Raw genomic sequence first — 17,273 nt, 5'->3', positions numbered from 1 at the left:
CCGCGGCCATTTCCGTGAGGACGGAGTGGGGTCAAAGGGCGAAAAACAGTCTACTTTATGCTTCATTACTGTCAAGAAACTAAAAGTGAAAACATATTTTAAATAAAGCAAACAGACGTTTAAAGAGAAAAGAAAGACTACGGATGCACGTTATGTTCAGTTATTTAATGTTTTGCTAATAATCACAATCTTCTGTTGTGAAACTAATGTAGGGGGTGCAGGTAGATGGTGTGCAAGCTATGAACAAATCAACTATAGTCAAGACGACACAACATGATAACCACAATCCCAGAGAATGATTGAAATCATTTTGTACCATTTATACTCGACCAATGAAAACTCTGAACAGAAATTTAGTCATATTAACAGATGCGACATTATCAGCTAAACAAACTGCATACAAAAATATGAGTAAAAAGGAGTAAAAGTTTTACATTTCAGTAACATTGTTACTAGACAAGGAAACAAGAAGAAAAAGTGTGGCTTTGCCATCAGGTGTAGTAATCAGTGATTAATTCCCCTTTACAGATTCAGGTTCTTAGTTTCATGTCTTAAAAAAAAAAAAAAAAAAAAAAAGCTCCTCTGTTTTATAGGCACAAATAAAAATGTATATTTTTAAAAGCTTATGTTGAAATAAAAATAATAAAATCAGAAACCACAAAATATCTTTAACACACAAGTACCCTCTTAGGAAATGGATACTGTTCACAGTAAGTGCCAACACTATTAAACAGTGACTTTGTTTTACAGTTAAACCTTCCCGCACCAAAACACAGATAAAAGATAAATGTGCAAAAGAAATGATCAGTGTCGCTTATTTTGTGCCCTCTGAGGTTGGCAGTCCACATGTTCCAGTGTCCAGGGTTTACATCCATTCGTTTCTGTGGGTACTTTTAATTTCGGCTTCGTTTGGGCTGAAGCTTTACAGGCTGCTGTTTGCTGACGTTTTCCTCCCACTCATAGCAGTGGTTCACCCGAGCATAGCTCAGCAGACATGGCAGCTCGTCCTCAGTCTCTGTGTAGTGCTCAATCAGCTCAGCCATGGAATTGAATTCAGTCTTGCATTTCTACATTTATAAAAATAAATAAATTAAAAAGGACACCAGTTACACATGATTATAAATCAACTATGACATTTCTAATCAAATACAAACAATTATTATGGTTTTCGAGAATAATATTGTCAATTAAGGTGGTTGCCAAGTGGAAACCTCCAGTGCAGTTCTCCAAAAAGCCACTTGAGGGCTCTAGTTAAAAACAGACTGTATAAAATTTGGAAGTCACCCACTATAAAGTCCTGATGTACAGGATAGCCTCAAGCTTAATGTTTTTGACCATAACATTTTAACATCACACGGAAACAAACACCCCTTGCTCTCCACCGCACTCCTAATATCAACATTTCATAAAAAGTAAAAAAAAAAATAAAAAAAATCCATGTTTCAGTAAATGTGAACTGAAACTACCAACTGAGCCCCAAATCTTCTTACTGACATCATAGAGTGAAAGAGTTGAGGGCAATTTTATCCACAGACCTCAATTTAATTGGAAGTCGCTGCAACTAGAGCTGCCGCCCTCTGCTGGCCATTATAGGGAATGCGTATTTAAAGCACTTCCACGTTAAATCAGATATTTCAATATCTCCCCCCCCACGACCCCCTTTCTTTTCTATCATTTATGAAAAATATAAGAGCTTGTGAAAATAAAGTAACCAGTGAAAGAGATTAGATTTAATCATAATCTGGTTTTCACATCATGTATATGAGCCAACAAAAGAATTACCTCCAGCACGAATTTCCCTTTACGGGTGTTTTCAATAAGGTGGGTGATCGGGCCAGAGGAGAAGCGAATGATTAGAGAGCCACATTTAGGGTTTTTTGGATGTTGGCACAAAAGGTAGGATCCCAGAACATCATCTGCAAGCAGTGAATAGCTGCTCTCACTGCAATACCAAGAAGGAAAATCACAGATGTAGTAATAGGAAAGTGACACTTATGAATGTAAAGATGTATTTGATGTGCGATATACTAACGTTGCGATACCAGCCCAACACCACACTGCCTGAGCTAGTGCCTCTTCTGTTTCAGACAAGCTTGGAGCCCGGGATCGCCTCGCTGGCAACTTGTCTAGATCCTTTTCTGGTTTTGATATGATAAGAAAAATAATGTAAAGTTAGATTTTATAAAAGGTGGAATATTGCATCACCATGTGACGGGGAAGAAGCATCCCAGATGATCTCAACTCAGTGGACGCTATGCAGTGATGATGATGAAATAACCCCTCAAAAACAAAGAAACATATTCAACTTTAAAAAGGAACATTAGTAACAGAAATAAAATGTAAGCGCTGTAGAAATGCACAATTACCCATATGAGATGAAATCACTTCATCATGCAGACTAAAATAAAAAAAACAAAACAAAGAAAAGCCCTGACACCACAGCAGTGACTGCCCTTCACCAAATACTGATGAAGTCGCTTTACCTAATCAATTCTTTGAACCTCGATAGCGCTCTGTGAACACTCGGCCCACCTTGAGTTACACTCAGTTGATCCTGAATGGTGCGCTGTTTGCGTGGCGTGAAAGTGAAGGAGCGGTAAGCACCAGAGCGCAGCACTTTGGTGCGTATGACTTTCTTGCGCATCAGGGAGGGAGAGGAGATGGGAAAGACCTCATCTTGGCTGCTTTGTTGGTCATCTGAAGACTTTGGAGTTTTCTGTAGAGAAAACATCACATAGTTTGTACAGATAATTTAAATTTTGAGGCATACATTTTGAAACTGCAGTGCTGTGCAAAAACTTGGGTGCGGTAATTTTTGAAGACATGGGTAAACTTACATTGAAATACAATATATAAAGAGGCAAAACCATTGCAACATTTACTAACAAACTAACATTTAAATTAGTCCATGAGATTTTGGGTGAAGTTAAAAAAAGAAAAAAAGAATAGCCAAACCTTAGTGCCAGGTAATAATCCACCAAAAGGAGCTCTTCTGAATGAAACCAGGGCGCTGACACTAAGAGGAAAGCCGTGATTGAGCAGTGAAGGCTTGCGATGAGGCAGTGAGCCAGCAGAGTCTATCTGGGCCTCTTCTGGATGCTTCTCCAAGTACAACAGCTGGAAGCAGCGGCACAGCAGCAGGTTCAGGAACTGGGCCTAAAGGAGGAAGGGTGCATACAGAAAACCTAGCAGTTAAACTGAAACGGTGTTATTCTGTGTCATATTGCAGTCATTCATCAAGTAAATTATTAACAGTACAATGGCACTGATAAAAACTTAGCGCTTCAACACCACAGCTGACACCGTTTAGTCAAGCACAGGCATCTCGCAGAGATGAGGCAATTGCAGTGTCATAGTATTGCCGACCTCTCCATGTTGGAACAAGTCTCGCTGCTAACTACAATGCGGTGAGACTGGCTCAAAACAATTGAATGCTACCAGATCCACCAGTAGAGGCACCTATTATTGTGTCACACAGGAAGCTTGGCTTCAAGGGTGACTTCTGAAGATACAACAGTCGGTTGGGATCAGATCTGAATTTAGCACAGAAAGGAATTTGTTATCAAAGATCAATAAGCACATTTCCCATCACTCTCTAGTCCAAACCTGTGTGACACTGGAGGGTTTTATTTGGAGTAACCATGGCAAACTGTTCAGTACTGACCACATTTATTGGGTTTAATTTCCTCTAATGTGTCAAAGGCTTCTGATAACAACAGAAATGTTAGCTTTATATTATATCGGCATTACTTCCCTACTCTGGGCTGCTCTAAAATAGTTTGCCTATCAAGATAACGAGAACGGAAATATGGACTCAGTTTCAGTGACACCATTAACGCAAACCTCTAATGTAAACTTTAAAAGGTTGTTCTCGTTCTCACGTCATTTAAACACGTGACCATTTTATTCCTTTTAAAGAATCGCTGTCAAAACCCCGCAACTATTTCAGGCACGGACCAAAACCATGCAAACATATAGCTTGGAAACTTTCTATGATAACAGACTTGAAAAACAGAGAATAGAAAGAAGACGAAGTAAACTGCTAAGTACGACACAAGTAAAAAGCAAAATCACAATGCTGCTAACTCTTTTTAGATCGCTTGATGGAAGTTCTGTTTTAACCACTTGCACATGTGCCTTTGCTCTGCTCCTCTGAGATAAAACAATGCTCCTTCAAGTTGACTTCTGTTTCAGGGAAGAGGGAGGGTGAAGTCCCAGTGAGCCAAATCTGGCAAGTAGAGCAAAAATGTGTTGGTCTGGCCTCAAACCTCCGGTCAGTGCACCATGAGTGGACACACAATGTCAAATTTTCTTCCTCTGTCTGGAGAAGTTACATATTATGCATTTTGAAAAAAGAAAGAAAAAAAAAAAAACTCTTGCATTGTTTGATTTCTGGGTCGTAGCCCATCATCACCTCTGGTAATGATTCGGCATATAATAGTTTGAAATGTCTGGTAAGCAACATGGTGATATCACAAAACACACATGTTCAAGCAGTCAGGACAGGCCTTCCACCGAGTGCAAGTAGTGCCAGAAGCAGCCCATAGGTGCACACAGAGATAACCTTGAATGGGGTTGCAGCTAAAGTATAGTCAGTCATTGTTTCTGCTTTTTGTGAGCAGAGTTGGAACACCTTTAATCACACACTTTAAAATATACTGTGCTTGACAGAAGGACTTTCTGTCCAGCATGGGAAAGCGGCAGGGTTGTTATTTGTGAGTAAACAGAAAGCCTTAAATACATATTTACTGCGAGCTCTAACTATAACAGAACAATGGAGAATCCTTACTGCTCTGGCGTGCCTTGCTTTAAAGACATGGCAGTAGAGCTGGGTGTCTGGGCAGCCTGGGTTATGCGCGACAAAGGCAAACTGTGAATCGACGGGTCGGGCCGTGGAAAGAGAGATTCTCCGCAGAGCGTGGGCCATCAGGAGGATCTGCACACAGGGACAGGTCGCGAGCAATAAGGCACGAAAAGGAGAGCGACGTAAACAGGTCAAAACAAATTAACTGTCATTTTCTCTACTTACCGTTTCATCCTCATTATACATTTTCACACCTTTAATGGAAAACTTTAGGGACACTGGCCGTCTTGTCTTGCATGCCTAAATGAATACAGGACTGCATTAGGTACAGTCGTTATCATCACATTCGTAGGTTTAGATAGAAAGATAAAGACTCACTTTAAGGGACTTCAACTGTGTGTGCAGCTGCTTAATCTGGTCATCCAAACAGTTATCATCCACAGGAAATGAGCCTACATACTTCACCAGTGAAGACAGGAGGTTAAGCAAACACTCACACAGACACACAAATGCAAAGTCATATTTCCAGACATACCTCTGCTGATCGTGTCACTGTACTATCTTCTCTGACCGGTGCCTCACCCATCGTGCCCTGTGGAAATACGAGATTTCAACACTTGAAGTCCCGAGAATTTAGGACTCCAAGCAGCAGAGTGAAGGAGATTTAAAAACAAGTTGAAAACATATGGACTAAATTGAATGTGCGTTTATCTATCCTCTTGATACTCAGGGAAACATGAAAGACGAGTCGGTATTAAACATAAGCGTAGCAGTCGCAAGAGCCTGATTTTGAAGACGCTTCTTTGGGCGCATTAACGTCGCAGATAAACCTGCTGCTACGAGAGGCTCGATTGTTTTGTTGAGATTATCCGCCACGAAATGCCCCGAAAGAAACCCAGAAAGACACAAACGCGTGAAAAGACAAAACTTTTGAAGGGTTTCCGCCCTGTGGAGTCCAGCAGCAGCGGCGGCAGGCAACACCGGGGCGTCTCCACCTGAGCGCACAGGTCACAACAGCACCTTTATATCACAGAAACTCACCCTGAGAGTCGCAACTAAACCCTCCTCATCCACCTCCTCACCCTCGGACCGCTCCGCGTCTTCTTGGCACGCCGACCAAACGCACACCGAGGCCCCCCCACCGTCACACTTTTACCTGCAGCCGTTACCCCCAGGTGTGCAGCGGTATTCCGAGGCGGAGTTTAGTTGAAGAAAGGCGGGGAAAGAGGAGGAGGAGAAGAAAGAAAAGAGGGTGTGCGTGAGAACTAAATCAACCAAAACACGAAACTTACGGAATGGCTCAATGAATCACATCACCCTCCCCCTGAAGCGGTTTCTGTCCACTCCGCCTGACATTCCCACACAGCGCGCAAGAATTCAAGCTCACGCAGCAAAACCAAAAATAACAGTATGTGTCAATAAAAGTATTTTAAAATTACACGATATTAATTTATAGTTAAAAGCTGTGCACTGAAAGTCCACTAGGTAAAACCTGCGAGAAATAACTGGAGGCGTCACCAAGATGGCAGCCTGCATGGGAAAACTTGTGTCTAGATGAACTTTGGGTCCAAAAGTTAAATCTATTTTAAGCCCCACCACCACCACCACCACCACACACACCTCCTCCCGATAGTACTCGTTTTTTACTTCAGAAAAGATATTTGGGGTCATAACACTAATTTGTACGCCGTGCCATTTTATTATTTTGCAGATTTTATCATATGCTATGTTGTGTTATTAGATACAGATATAAAAATACAAAAAGTTAAGGTGCAGCAACATTACAGCGATACACAATGAGTCAGTGTGATTCAGTAGTATTTAAAACCTTTATAATGATACGTGGGAATATACATTTTGCTTAAGTAAACGCTCAGAATACTTGTTTCTCCACTTTTTATCTACAGTTTATACTTCTGGTTATACATGTTAAAAGCTGACATACACCCATTGTGGGCCCGGTAACTTTTAATGTAGTTACTTTTAGTAGTTTCTCCTTAAAAAGGAGGATTTCTTTGACAGGATACTGACCAACACTCAGAGCAATGGGAAAGCAATAACTCAGTGAAGATTTAAGAAAGAGAATTGTAAATTTATAGGATTTGGGAAGCTCTCTTGGAGCAAATTTGAAGCAACTGCAGATTACAAGATCATCAGTTCAAACTGCTGTACGTGTGTATAAGTTATTTGGATGCATTGTCACACTGCCAAGGTCTGGAAGAAGACCCAAACTGTCCCCCTCAGATGAGAGGAAATTGGTTAGGATGTTGAGCAACAACCTGTAGCCACCATGGCTCAAGCCTGCCATGAAGTCAAAACTCCTGGGACCCCAGCTTCACAGACAGAGAGTGTTGACCTAGAAAGAAGCCCCTGCTCCAAATTCAACAACGTGAAGCTTGACTTTAATTTACAGCTGCCCACATAGAAAAGCAAATGCCCTGTGGGGAAAAGTTTTGCATACATGCAAGAGGGGTATATGATGTAGCATTTCTTTATTAAAGATCTAACAATAACTGGGAATTAAAGTAAGTGGAAAATATTTCAGTCTTGAAGATTTTTGCTCGATGTGCGCTAGCAATGGCCTGGTGTAATTACTTTAATTAAATGTACTGCATATGCTCTCTGAGCCCGTCCCCATGGCTATGCTAACCATTTACATTTTCTGTGGGGGGGTTTTAATGACAAAGACAATCAGGAGGAAAACCTGCTGAATTTTACAAGAAAGGATAGAGGGGGCTGTATCTGCTATAAGGACTAAGATCTTTTGGAGTTCAGATGGAGCTCCTGAAAACCTCTTCTGGTGGCAATCCGCCATCTTTTAAGTTGCGGTCTGCTGGGGCACCAGCATCTCTGAGGACAGAAGCAGGCCGATTCAGATATCCAGCTCCGTTCTGGGACGACCTCTCGACCCAGTGGAGGTGGTGAGTGACAGGATAATGGCAGCTAAACTGTCAGTCCTGTTGAAGAACACCTCCCACCCCGTGCAGCACACTCTGACAGCACTAATCATCAGCCCTTCAGTGACAGGCCACTGCATCCTTGAAGATGAGACAGAGCCCTTTCCTTTAAGCTGCTGTCAGACTCTACAAACAGGAGACCACATGCACATGCTGGGGACTGAAATCAAAGTGCAACACTGCTGCTATGCATCTAAAGATGGGAAAATATATCATATATACATAAATTTAAATTACATTTCTTCTACCGTATATAGAATTTTTTTTTCTGTTGCTGTAAAACATTAGTTATAAGTTTTATCCGTTTATTCTGAATTGTCTACCTTCCTGCTATAATAATTAGATTTTCATCATCAATGGGACAAAGGCACTCTATGAGATGTGACATTTTCATTGCCCACTAAATAAAAATAAATAAATACTGCAACAGTCTACAAATATAGCCATTTTATTAATGACTTGGAAAAAAGCTTAACAACACAAGGGATACATGCATGCAGGGAAGTTATTATCCTATTATCCTCCTTTTTCCACAACACACATTTCTTACAGTTTGGTACTGAATACAGATGTGAAGCGATAAAATCAATTTGTGTATATGCTTGTTTACACCCACACTCACACCCACACACACCTCAAAAAGACATTTTCCCCTCAGTGTGACTTGAATACTAACAGTATTTTATCCTCAACTTGGCACCTGCAGGTTTAATCTTTTTTTTTTTTCCAGGGGGGCTATATCTGTTTAAATAACCAAATATAAATTATAGTTAATAATAATAATAATTAAGAAGGAAACTACATAAATGAGGAACACAGATTACAGTTCAGATTTGTATGCATTAGTTGCATGACTACATTTTGATTCAATCCCGGGACAAAACACAGAAATTTCAAATTTCTGTCTTTTATAAAGTACTAACAACATTAGTAACTCTTTTGAACTTTTAAACCCACTTTTCAACATAAAACTGACGCCGTTTTCACCCTTCTAGAACACTGATCTTTGATTTGAGATTAGGAATGTGTGCTGCCAGCAACTACAGAGTACACGAGGAACATGTGTAAACAAAAACAAACCAAAAAACAAAAATCGAAAAAGAAAAACATAACAAAACCGAAGTCGCTACGTGGCTCTAGTTTTAAAGTATGCTTGATGTTCCTACAGTCTCCCAAGACGGCAGCCTCGCCGATAACACTAACGGAGCTTTCCTACACACTGTGATTAAAAAATAAAATTCAGAAACTCTCAAAGTTCAATTAACTGGTAGGATAAGGTTCTTATTCTACAATCGAAATAAAAAAACAAAACCCTACTGCCCCATAAAGAGGGAGAAAACAATGATATAAAGAGAGAGAAAGCACTGAAACTAAAGCGGCAGACTGCTGGATATTCAGACCAGTTTGTAGAAGACGCTCCTGGGTTCAGTATTTCCCTCTCTTAGACTTGCGAGCAGACTGCTTGCTGCTCTTGGCCCCCTTTTTCACTGCGGGCTCTGCAGGGGACGACTCTGCGGGTCGTTTGGATCCACTCTTGGCTGCCTGCTTTTTAGCTGCAGGCGCCTCAGGAGGCGACTCTTCGGCCTTGGAGCGCTTGGACCCGCTCCTTGTCGTCTCCTTTGTGGCTGTAGGCTCCTTGGGGGGCGACTCCTTGGACACAGGTCGCTTGGCCCCCCTTTTGTTTAGCTTTTTAACAGCTGGTGTCTTGGGCTTTTTTGCAGGGGCACCTCTCTTGACAGGTGTGGCTTTAGATGGCGATTCGGATTCCTTCTTAGGAGCTGGTTGTTTTTTTCCCGAGCTCTTGGCCGAAGATGCTGCTTTCTTGGCTGGAGACTTCTTTGCGAGCGAACGTCCTCTGCCTTTAGCTTTTGACTGACTAGCGCTCGAAGATTTCTTGGTTGGAGGAGGACGACGAGCCTTTGGTGGAGGCCTCTTCGGAGGTTTCCTAAGAGTCGTTTTAACAAAAAGCAGTTGTTAAAAATAAATAAATAAAAACAATTCTCCACTTGAATTGTTAATCATCGTGGGATGGATGGCTGTCATTACAAAAGACTGGACTGATATATGGAGTAGGACCCATCTTTAAACGTTTAACTACAAGCATGTAATTAGGAGTCGAGCTGCAACAGGTATATGCACCTCTTACGGGCCGGGGCTTCATCCTCAGACTCTTCCTCTTCTTCTGATTCTTCCTCGTCTTCGTCTGAAGATTCAACTGTTCGCCTTCGCTTGGTCGGAGGTGCAGCATCTTTCTTTGGAATTTCTTTGAACTTGTCTGGGTACAGGATGGTGGGACTAAGGAGGGGACAAGAAAAAAGGATCAGACATCAAGAAAAGAAAGAACAAAGAATTCCAGAAGCTGCACAGACAAAGCTCCTTTATCAGACAGAAAGAAAAATAAATTAAGTATTAAAGGGTCGGGGATTTCCAGATGCAAGTGAAATACCTCGGGTAGAAAGGGAACGACAGCTGGTAGGTCCCGTTGAAGCCGTGACCAGTAATCTGCTCCATCCATCCGAGTACTTTACACTTTGTCAGGGTCCTCCGAAGATTGGCCACTAAAGAGAAGAGAGAAAAAAAAAAGTTCTGCTGGTGACGCCATTGTTGATGCAAAAAAAGTTTTAACTGAAACTTGTGCTATGTGTGTTTGAGCTGCTGGCTAATTTTTTAATAAAGAAAAAAGAAAGAAAGAAAGAAAGAAAGAAATTATAGTCCTAATCAGCTGCAGATATCAGATAGTCGTGCAGATCCTCCATCATCCTGAACAGCAGCTGGTGACGGTAGTCCTTGATATGCTGTGCAGATGGTGATGAACTCAGCTCAGTTCTCCACCGCCTGCAGGTTCTGAATGGGTCTCAGATAATATGGAAGAACTACCGTCTGCAGCTGCAGTTCACGGTGAAAGAGTTTAAGTCCACAAAACAGAGAGACCGCAGAATGACACTGAGAACCTCAACAACAGCGACCCGTCAGTCTGCTGTTAATGAAACATGGCTAGCAGCAAATTAACTTTCAAAATAAGAGTGAGGGGATAGTTTACTAGCAAAACACCAAAATCATTGCAGAAGGCTGAAGGGCTCAGTCATAAGAACCAGGTTTAAAGGGTTCACCTGCTGCATTTCTTGTGATTTGTTTAAAGAGAAAGCGAGTGTTGTGTCTAGTTGTAGTTTCAGATGGTGCAGCGTGTGTAGATAAGGCACCCTCACTATGTCCATGTAGTGCAATCGGTCTCAGGAATCCTGTTGAGCCACGTAGGATTACCTAACTTACCTAACTGGTACTCCTTTCTGTCCTTGTTGGCGTCTAAAAGGTATCGCCGTAGAGTTGTGGTGCTGCAGGTTTTCGGTTCATTCATGGCTGTGATAGCAGCTGTGATGGCGTCCTCCAAAGTGCCACCCTTGAGCAGGACCTTGTTGCCGGTACGCTTCAGCTGGTGGGTAGAAGCACTTTAGGAAACAAAGTCTGCAGCTCTCTCACGTACAAAGAAACAACCTGTCGTTTACCTCTATGCAACAGTATAAAAGAACAATGAAGCCCGAGCTGGCACACTGACTGGCTCTGTGGTCCTGTCTGTGACGTGGAAACAAAGCGGGTCCTGAAATGTTTAGGTGTTAGTAACTGGTGGCAACTGCTACATGACTATCTCAGATAGGTCCGACTTTAAAAAATAAAATAAAAAAAAAAAGACATTATCTAGAACTGCTCTGCTATTTCATTTTCTGTTAACAGAAGACATTTTTTTTGTCCAAGGAGGCCTTTTCTTAACCAAAAATTTAATGTTTGTTGCCCATTAAAAACAAACAAACAAATGCATTCCTCTTTTTTGAGCAAAACAAAGTGTTAAGGAGGAGACTTACCTGGAAAGTCCCCCTCGCTCCTTTCCCAGTTATTTGCTCCAGTTGCCCTTTCTCAACAGCCCTCACCAGGGCGGACTTCAAGACTTCTGGCCTGAGGAGTAAATCATCTTCAGCTTACAGCTTTTAAACACAATACAGTTAAAGCAGTACCGGTATGTCAGTACACGTGCTGTACAATCATTCCACCCTGGAAAAACAGTTTAAATATTTAAAAGCCCAAAATTACCATGACATTCCTGCCCATGATGAGTGTGTGGCAACTTCTGACCACAATGGCACAACCATCTTTTATATACGAATTAAACGAGTCAATGATAAAGAGCACCTTGCATCTTGAAACAACATTAGACGGAGAAGAGGTGATACGCTGCACCTGTTTTCGATGTTAAAGCTGGGAAAGTGCTGCTCCAGGTACTTCTTGATCAGGTTGTAGGAGGCCTCTTTGGGCTCACAGAGCCGAGTGATGATGAGAGGAAGAGCGTCTCCCAGAGACTCCTGCTTCTGAGCAGCTTTCTAAAACAACATCCATTTACAGACATGACAATTAAAACCAAACATATCCCAGTCTCGGGGAAAAATGGGGAAAAGGAAAATGCTGACACTACACGTTAGGCCCATATCAAACACTTTACCTTAATTAAAAAAAAAAAAAGTTTAAATCTCCTGCAAGTGCGTCTCCTTGGGGACATCTAGACCACTTCCTTTGCAGTCACCAATTTCAAAATTGTACCCTGGAAGTCTCTGATGATTTGTATGTGCAAAATGACAATTTTCACTCTGCATTTCAGCAGAAGACCTTCTCCACATCTCAAGGTGACAAATCAGCTAACGCTCACACTTCATAGCCATCCAGTCGCAAGTTACAGACCAAGAATTTGTCCTTCTCAGAGTGTCAATCTGCTCTGGCTTTGTTCGGAGAATCCCTTCAACATTAATTGTGGCATATACAAGTGTGCTGATGATTAGAAACACTGGATCCCCCCCTCATTCTCTTACAGAGAGAATGAGAAAAATATGCATCAAAAATGAGGAAGTTGTCAGATCAGGGCTTCTAACAAGCATTTGTGATGCAGAAGAGTACCAGGAGATGATCGTTGAGGTGTAGTCACCTTTGTTTTATCTACCAGCTGTAGTGCACATGAACTGGGCTTAGAGCAAATCTCACAACTGAAATGATTTATAGCATTCATATACATGCTACATCCAGATGCTTGGCTCGACTTTAGGACTTCAAACACGGGGAAACTGCTAACACTCAACCCTGAGAAATTCCCAACACCTATAAAGTATTAAGACTGAGCATCTTGCAAGTTGTTGTGACGTACCTTAGACAGGGGAGTCTGCTTCCCAATGGCGAAGGTCCCTGAAAGACCTTTCCCCTTCAACTACGTGAGAGAGACAGTTAAAGCACAAGCAAGTAGACTTAAAACCACAAATCCTTGAGAAAAACAGAGCACTTCTGACAGTTTCTTGGCTCCTTCACCTGCTTGATGGTTCCCTTCTCCAAATGTTTCTTCATGGACTTCTTGATGAGGAACTTCTTCCTGTCAAGCTCCATCCCTGGGTATTTTTTCACGATATATTTCATGACAGATTGGTATGAAACTCCAGACCTGTCATTGCAAGACTACAAAGGAAACGGACAACGAATAAATAAATAATCGAGAGAGCGGCTGTGTGCCGAGAGATTCATTTTACAGTGTTTGCACACACCGTGATGGCTTCAATGAGGATGTTATCCACTTTGTTCTGAGTGCCAGCAAAGTTGGTAACAGGGACCTTTTTGCTCGCAGTGACGCTAGCCCACGCCGGAATCGTCCGTTTCACCTTCTTGACTTTAGACTTCTCGTACTTGTAGCCATCCTTCAACCTGTTGCCAGAAGCAGCAAGACACAATTTCAGTCATGACGGTTGATTCTTTAAAAGCGATATTTCACTGTGATCGTTACCACCCTTATCTTTATCACATCCTCACCTTAGTAGGAGAACATAGCAGTGTGTTGCGCACTGTCCAGCCGCGCAGTCCTTGCATTTGTCACTTTGTCCGTTTGTCACCGATGGGAAAGACAAAATGAAATTTGAGAACATCTGTCTTAATGACCACCATGGTAATTTGACCCTCACTGAATTGCAGTGCTAATGATCAATGTGCAAAAAAAAAAAGAAAAAAGAAAAAAGGTGAAGGTCTGTTTTGGCAAGGTCTGGGAGAAGAAGAGGAGGCGGCCAAAATTCTATGTTACAAAAGCTAAAGTTTATAGGGGGAGAAAAACAAAAACAAAGGAGTCCGTAAAGGCTTGCGACCAGCCCAAAAACCGTGATCATCAGAGCTAAACTAAAGTGCTAGATTTTATTAGAAATGTGAGTATATATCACTGATCACTTGGACTGGGGCGTTAGAAAATCCTCACACTGTTACGATGCCACTGTCCTCTCCTCCTGGACTCCTCCAAGACTGCGCACATCTGTCTGATGGCTATGATGCAGGGAATGAATGTGGATGTGACAACTCACATCTTTTAGAAATGCAACACTGCACGAGAGGAGCAGTCTGCAGTTATCCAGCAGAGGTAAGGATAATATAAACAGATAAAAGTGCTATCAAAGTGAAATATCGCACTGTTCACGCTTGCAGACTATCTTATGGTGAAACTCACTCTTTCTTCTCTTTCCCTTCTCCTTCCTTTTCCGCTGCAGCACCGTCGGCCTTTTCCCCGTTCTCTGCGGGCGCCGTCTTGCCCGCAGCGCTGCCCTCGTCGCCATCGGCTGCTGCGGCTGATGACGCGGCCTGCTCCTTTTCGGTAGCGGGCGACTCCTCCGAGGAGGCTTCAGGTTCTGAGAAAGCATTAAAAATAAAACCTTAAAAACACTATACCGCCTTTATTTTTCTTCATAGTGTAAAGCTGATATTATTAAACTTACATAAAAGTATGACTCGAGGTCTTTAAAGTTTTTAATGAAAAAATAAAACTGGAAGGGAAAATACTGCATTACATAAAATGCAACATTAGTGTATTTTTTTTAATTAAAAAAAATAAACAGGAACATAAAACAACATAAAAGCATAATGAGGCTTTAGTGCAAATGTGTGATAAATCTGCAGGATTATGAGTCAAGTGACACAATTAAGATGATATTTTGAATTACTTATGAGACAAAACTAATACTAAAACATTTTAAATAAAACACTAATCATTAAACAACCAAATCTATATGAAACTGTAACTATATAATATAAATGTGAATGTATAACTGCTATAAAGTATACAAGAAACCTAAATTACTCTATTTTCCTAATAAATACTGGAAAAAAGAACTGGAGATGAGTTTTGCTCGTTCTGTGTTGAGAGAATGAATGATTGGTTGAAGTTGAACACTGCGACAGATGCCGCTGATGGCTGGCAGGGGGCGGGGCCAGGGTTTGACAGGGTGCAGGTGGAGGACTACCTCACCCTTACCTTTCTCTGCTGCAGCGGAGGGGGTCTTCTCCTGGGTCGGAGTCGCTGCTGCTCGGCGAATCGGCATCACAGGAGATTTACCTGAAGAACCAGAAAAGATCATGAGCACAACCATTGTTTGGCTTTGTGAGTGAAATTTTTGATATGCAAAATTTAATCACTTCGCAAAAAAACCCCAACTACATAAACCGTACTGTACCTGTGGATCAATGAAGCTGATATTTACCTGACAAATAGCTGTTTTTGTTTTTTAAGTTCTTTGAAGTTCGCCTTTTATAAATTAGTGCATCCGTAGATTTTATTTATTTTACAAGTAAATTATTAGGATTCAAGATGTGTTATTAACGGTATGTTTGAGTAGTTATATCACCAATTTCAGGTAATTTCTTCATGTCCGTCAGGTAAACAAAACATGCTAAACTTAAATCTTCAGAATGAGTTCTGAGGAATAAAAGATACAATAAAGATTTATAAATTTCACACTGCACATGTACAATTATTACAGCTCATAAATATCTGTTAATACTAGTTAGAAATTGGATAGGACTGTTGGTTTAACTGGCTTCACTGGTTTGAGGCCCATTTTGTGTATGCACAGGGTTAAAACTGCCGCTGGTGCCAAACCCCCTTCATTCATTGAGGCCTTTTATCCCCCAACTGAAGAAAAGGTGCTGTTTGCTTTACGCAAAACGCTGAGCGCCTACAAAACGGCGCAAAGCTTGCCCCGCTGATGGGTCAGTCTCTGCCAACGGATTTCCATCACGTCCACGGGAGCCAGAGGACGAGGTGCCAGGATTTTTCAGCAGTTTTCGCCATTTTGTCCGTCGGTTTATACACACAATAATGGCGTCTCACAAGGCAGATGAAATTCATTCCAGCTGCACAAAGTGAAAACCCCCGGCTGCTTCCCGAACCGTATCCGTGCAACTGCATGTTTAGCAAACAATTTCTCAGCACGCGAGCCAAACTTACCTTTAACACGTCGGGGAAAACGGAAAAACACTTTGGGCTAAATTTCTGCACGATCCTTTATTTCGATTCCTCTGTTTACGAGCCCCGCCCCGTTAGGACTGCAACGTGCTGCGTCACGACGCACAGCGAAGGATTCCCACCGTCGAGGCTGACCCACCTCCACCTCTATCCCCCTTCTCCACCCACACAAAAAGCAAGAAGAAAAAAAAAAAAACACACCAAAACAAAAGGAAAAATCTCAAAAGAACAAGATGAAACTGCTTGATACAACCGTAGAAATAATAATAATAATAATAATAATAATAAATACAAAAAACCTAAAAAATAAATAAAAATAAAAAAACTATGATCAAAACCCCCAAAACGAAACAAAAATATCACGTTAAAAAAAGGCTTTGTAATAGATTTCTATCTAATCCCCTTAAAAGAAATAAACAACACAAAAACAGAAACTGTCTAAAACAAATACAAAAAATAAAAAATTTAACAAAAATAAACTACAAGCTTGTTAAGAAACAAAAAACAAACAATTATAATCATTATAGTTTGAAAAGACAAAAGGCATAACATCATTATGTCACTCTGGATTTGAGTTTTTATAATTTCTTAATTATTATTAAGTCAGAATGCTGTTTTTCCTGCTTTTTTGTGAATTTTCTTTGACATATCCTAACAAAAACTTCATGGAAGATGTTGCTTATTTCACAGCTGAGATATCCTTGAATTCAAGAGCAGTTTTGGCCACACAGGTAAATCCTGAAAAGTGAAATCAGAGAAAGTGTTGCTCACATGTGTGACGGGATAATGCCTGGATGGACAAAGCTATAATTTGTGGGATCTGTAGTTTTTGAAGGGAACAATGAAAATGGTTATCTTGATTAAAGCTCCGAGTTTACTCTCCATTAAAGTGGCAGACATCCAACTTTAATCAGAACAGTATTTAGATTTTGACGAGCCAGACAGATTAAAGAAACCCTTCAGGGGAAAGTGAACAGCTAAAAACAAACACGTTCTATTACAGCTAATGGTTTCATGATGCTGCATTACAATGTGCTGCTGCTGTAAAATCCGCAGATCGTTTTCTTAATTGCTTGTTTTCTCTATATCAGTCAGTTTTACAACACCCTGGGGTTTCTTTAAATTGTTTTGTCAAATAAGCTGAACATTTTCTAATTTAAGCTGCACCATTTTGCAAGAAAAAAAAAAAAAAAAGACAAACCTCAAGTGA

The 17,273-nt window shown here is 41.1% G+C and overlaps 2 protein-coding genes across 3 annotated transcripts; both read right to left on the bottom strand.

The window, feature by feature from the left end:
• Positions 1-551: 551 nt before the first annotated feature.
• Positions 552-5,945, bottom strand: sh2d5 (SH2 domain containing 5). Its single transcript, XM_085407275.1, is given in 11 exon segments — positions 552-917; positions 919-1,067; positions 1,783-1,942; positions 2,033-2,138; positions 2,533-2,716; positions 2,956-3,156; positions 4,790-4,936; positions 5,030-5,104; positions 5,183-5,263; positions 5,340-5,396; positions 5,846-5,945. Coding segments are annotated over 10 exon segments (1,206 nt in total). The 5' UTR covers positions 5,391-5,396; positions 5,846-5,945; the 3' UTR covers positions 552-865.
• A 2,248-nt stretch (positions 5,946-8,193) lies between these two features.
• hp1bp3 (heterochromatin protein 1, binding protein 3) lies at positions 8,194-16,194 on the bottom strand. Of its 2 annotated transcripts, XM_085407273.1 has the most exons (13): positions 16,046-16,194; positions 15,074-15,154; positions 14,273-14,450; positions 13,594-13,656; positions 13,332-13,488; positions 13,102-13,245; positions 12,944-13,003; positions 11,992-12,131; positions 11,619-11,709; positions 11,032-11,191; positions 10,208-10,319; positions 9,901-10,056; positions 8,194-9,706 (listed from the first exon to the last, which is right to left on the bottom strand). In XM_085407273.1, the coding sequence occupies exons 2-13, from the start codon at positions 15,138-15,140 to the stop codon at positions 9,187-9,189; spliced, it is 1,848 nt and encodes a 615-aa protein (XP_085263399.1). In that variant the 5' UTR covers positions 15,141-15,154; positions 16,046-16,194; the 3' UTR covers positions 8,194-9,186. The 2 variants fall into 2 exon arrangements, with proteins under 2 accessions (XP_085263399.1, XP_085263400.1); XM_085407274.1 differs by lacking the exon at positions 13,594-13,656.
• Between the last annotated feature and the right edge of the window lie 1,079 nt (positions 16,195-17,273).

The sequence above is a fragment of the Rhamphochromis longiceps genome, linkage group LG5 (assembly GCF_057381845.1).
Source record: "Rhamphochromis longiceps isolate RC_006_pf linkage group LG5, R_longiceps_female_GT1.1, whole genome shotgun sequence".
Lineage (NCBI taxonomy): Eukaryota > Metazoa > Chordata > Actinopteri > Cichliformes > Cichlidae > Rhamphochromis > Rhamphochromis longiceps.
This window is presented reverse-complemented; position numbering and strand designations above follow the sequence as displayed.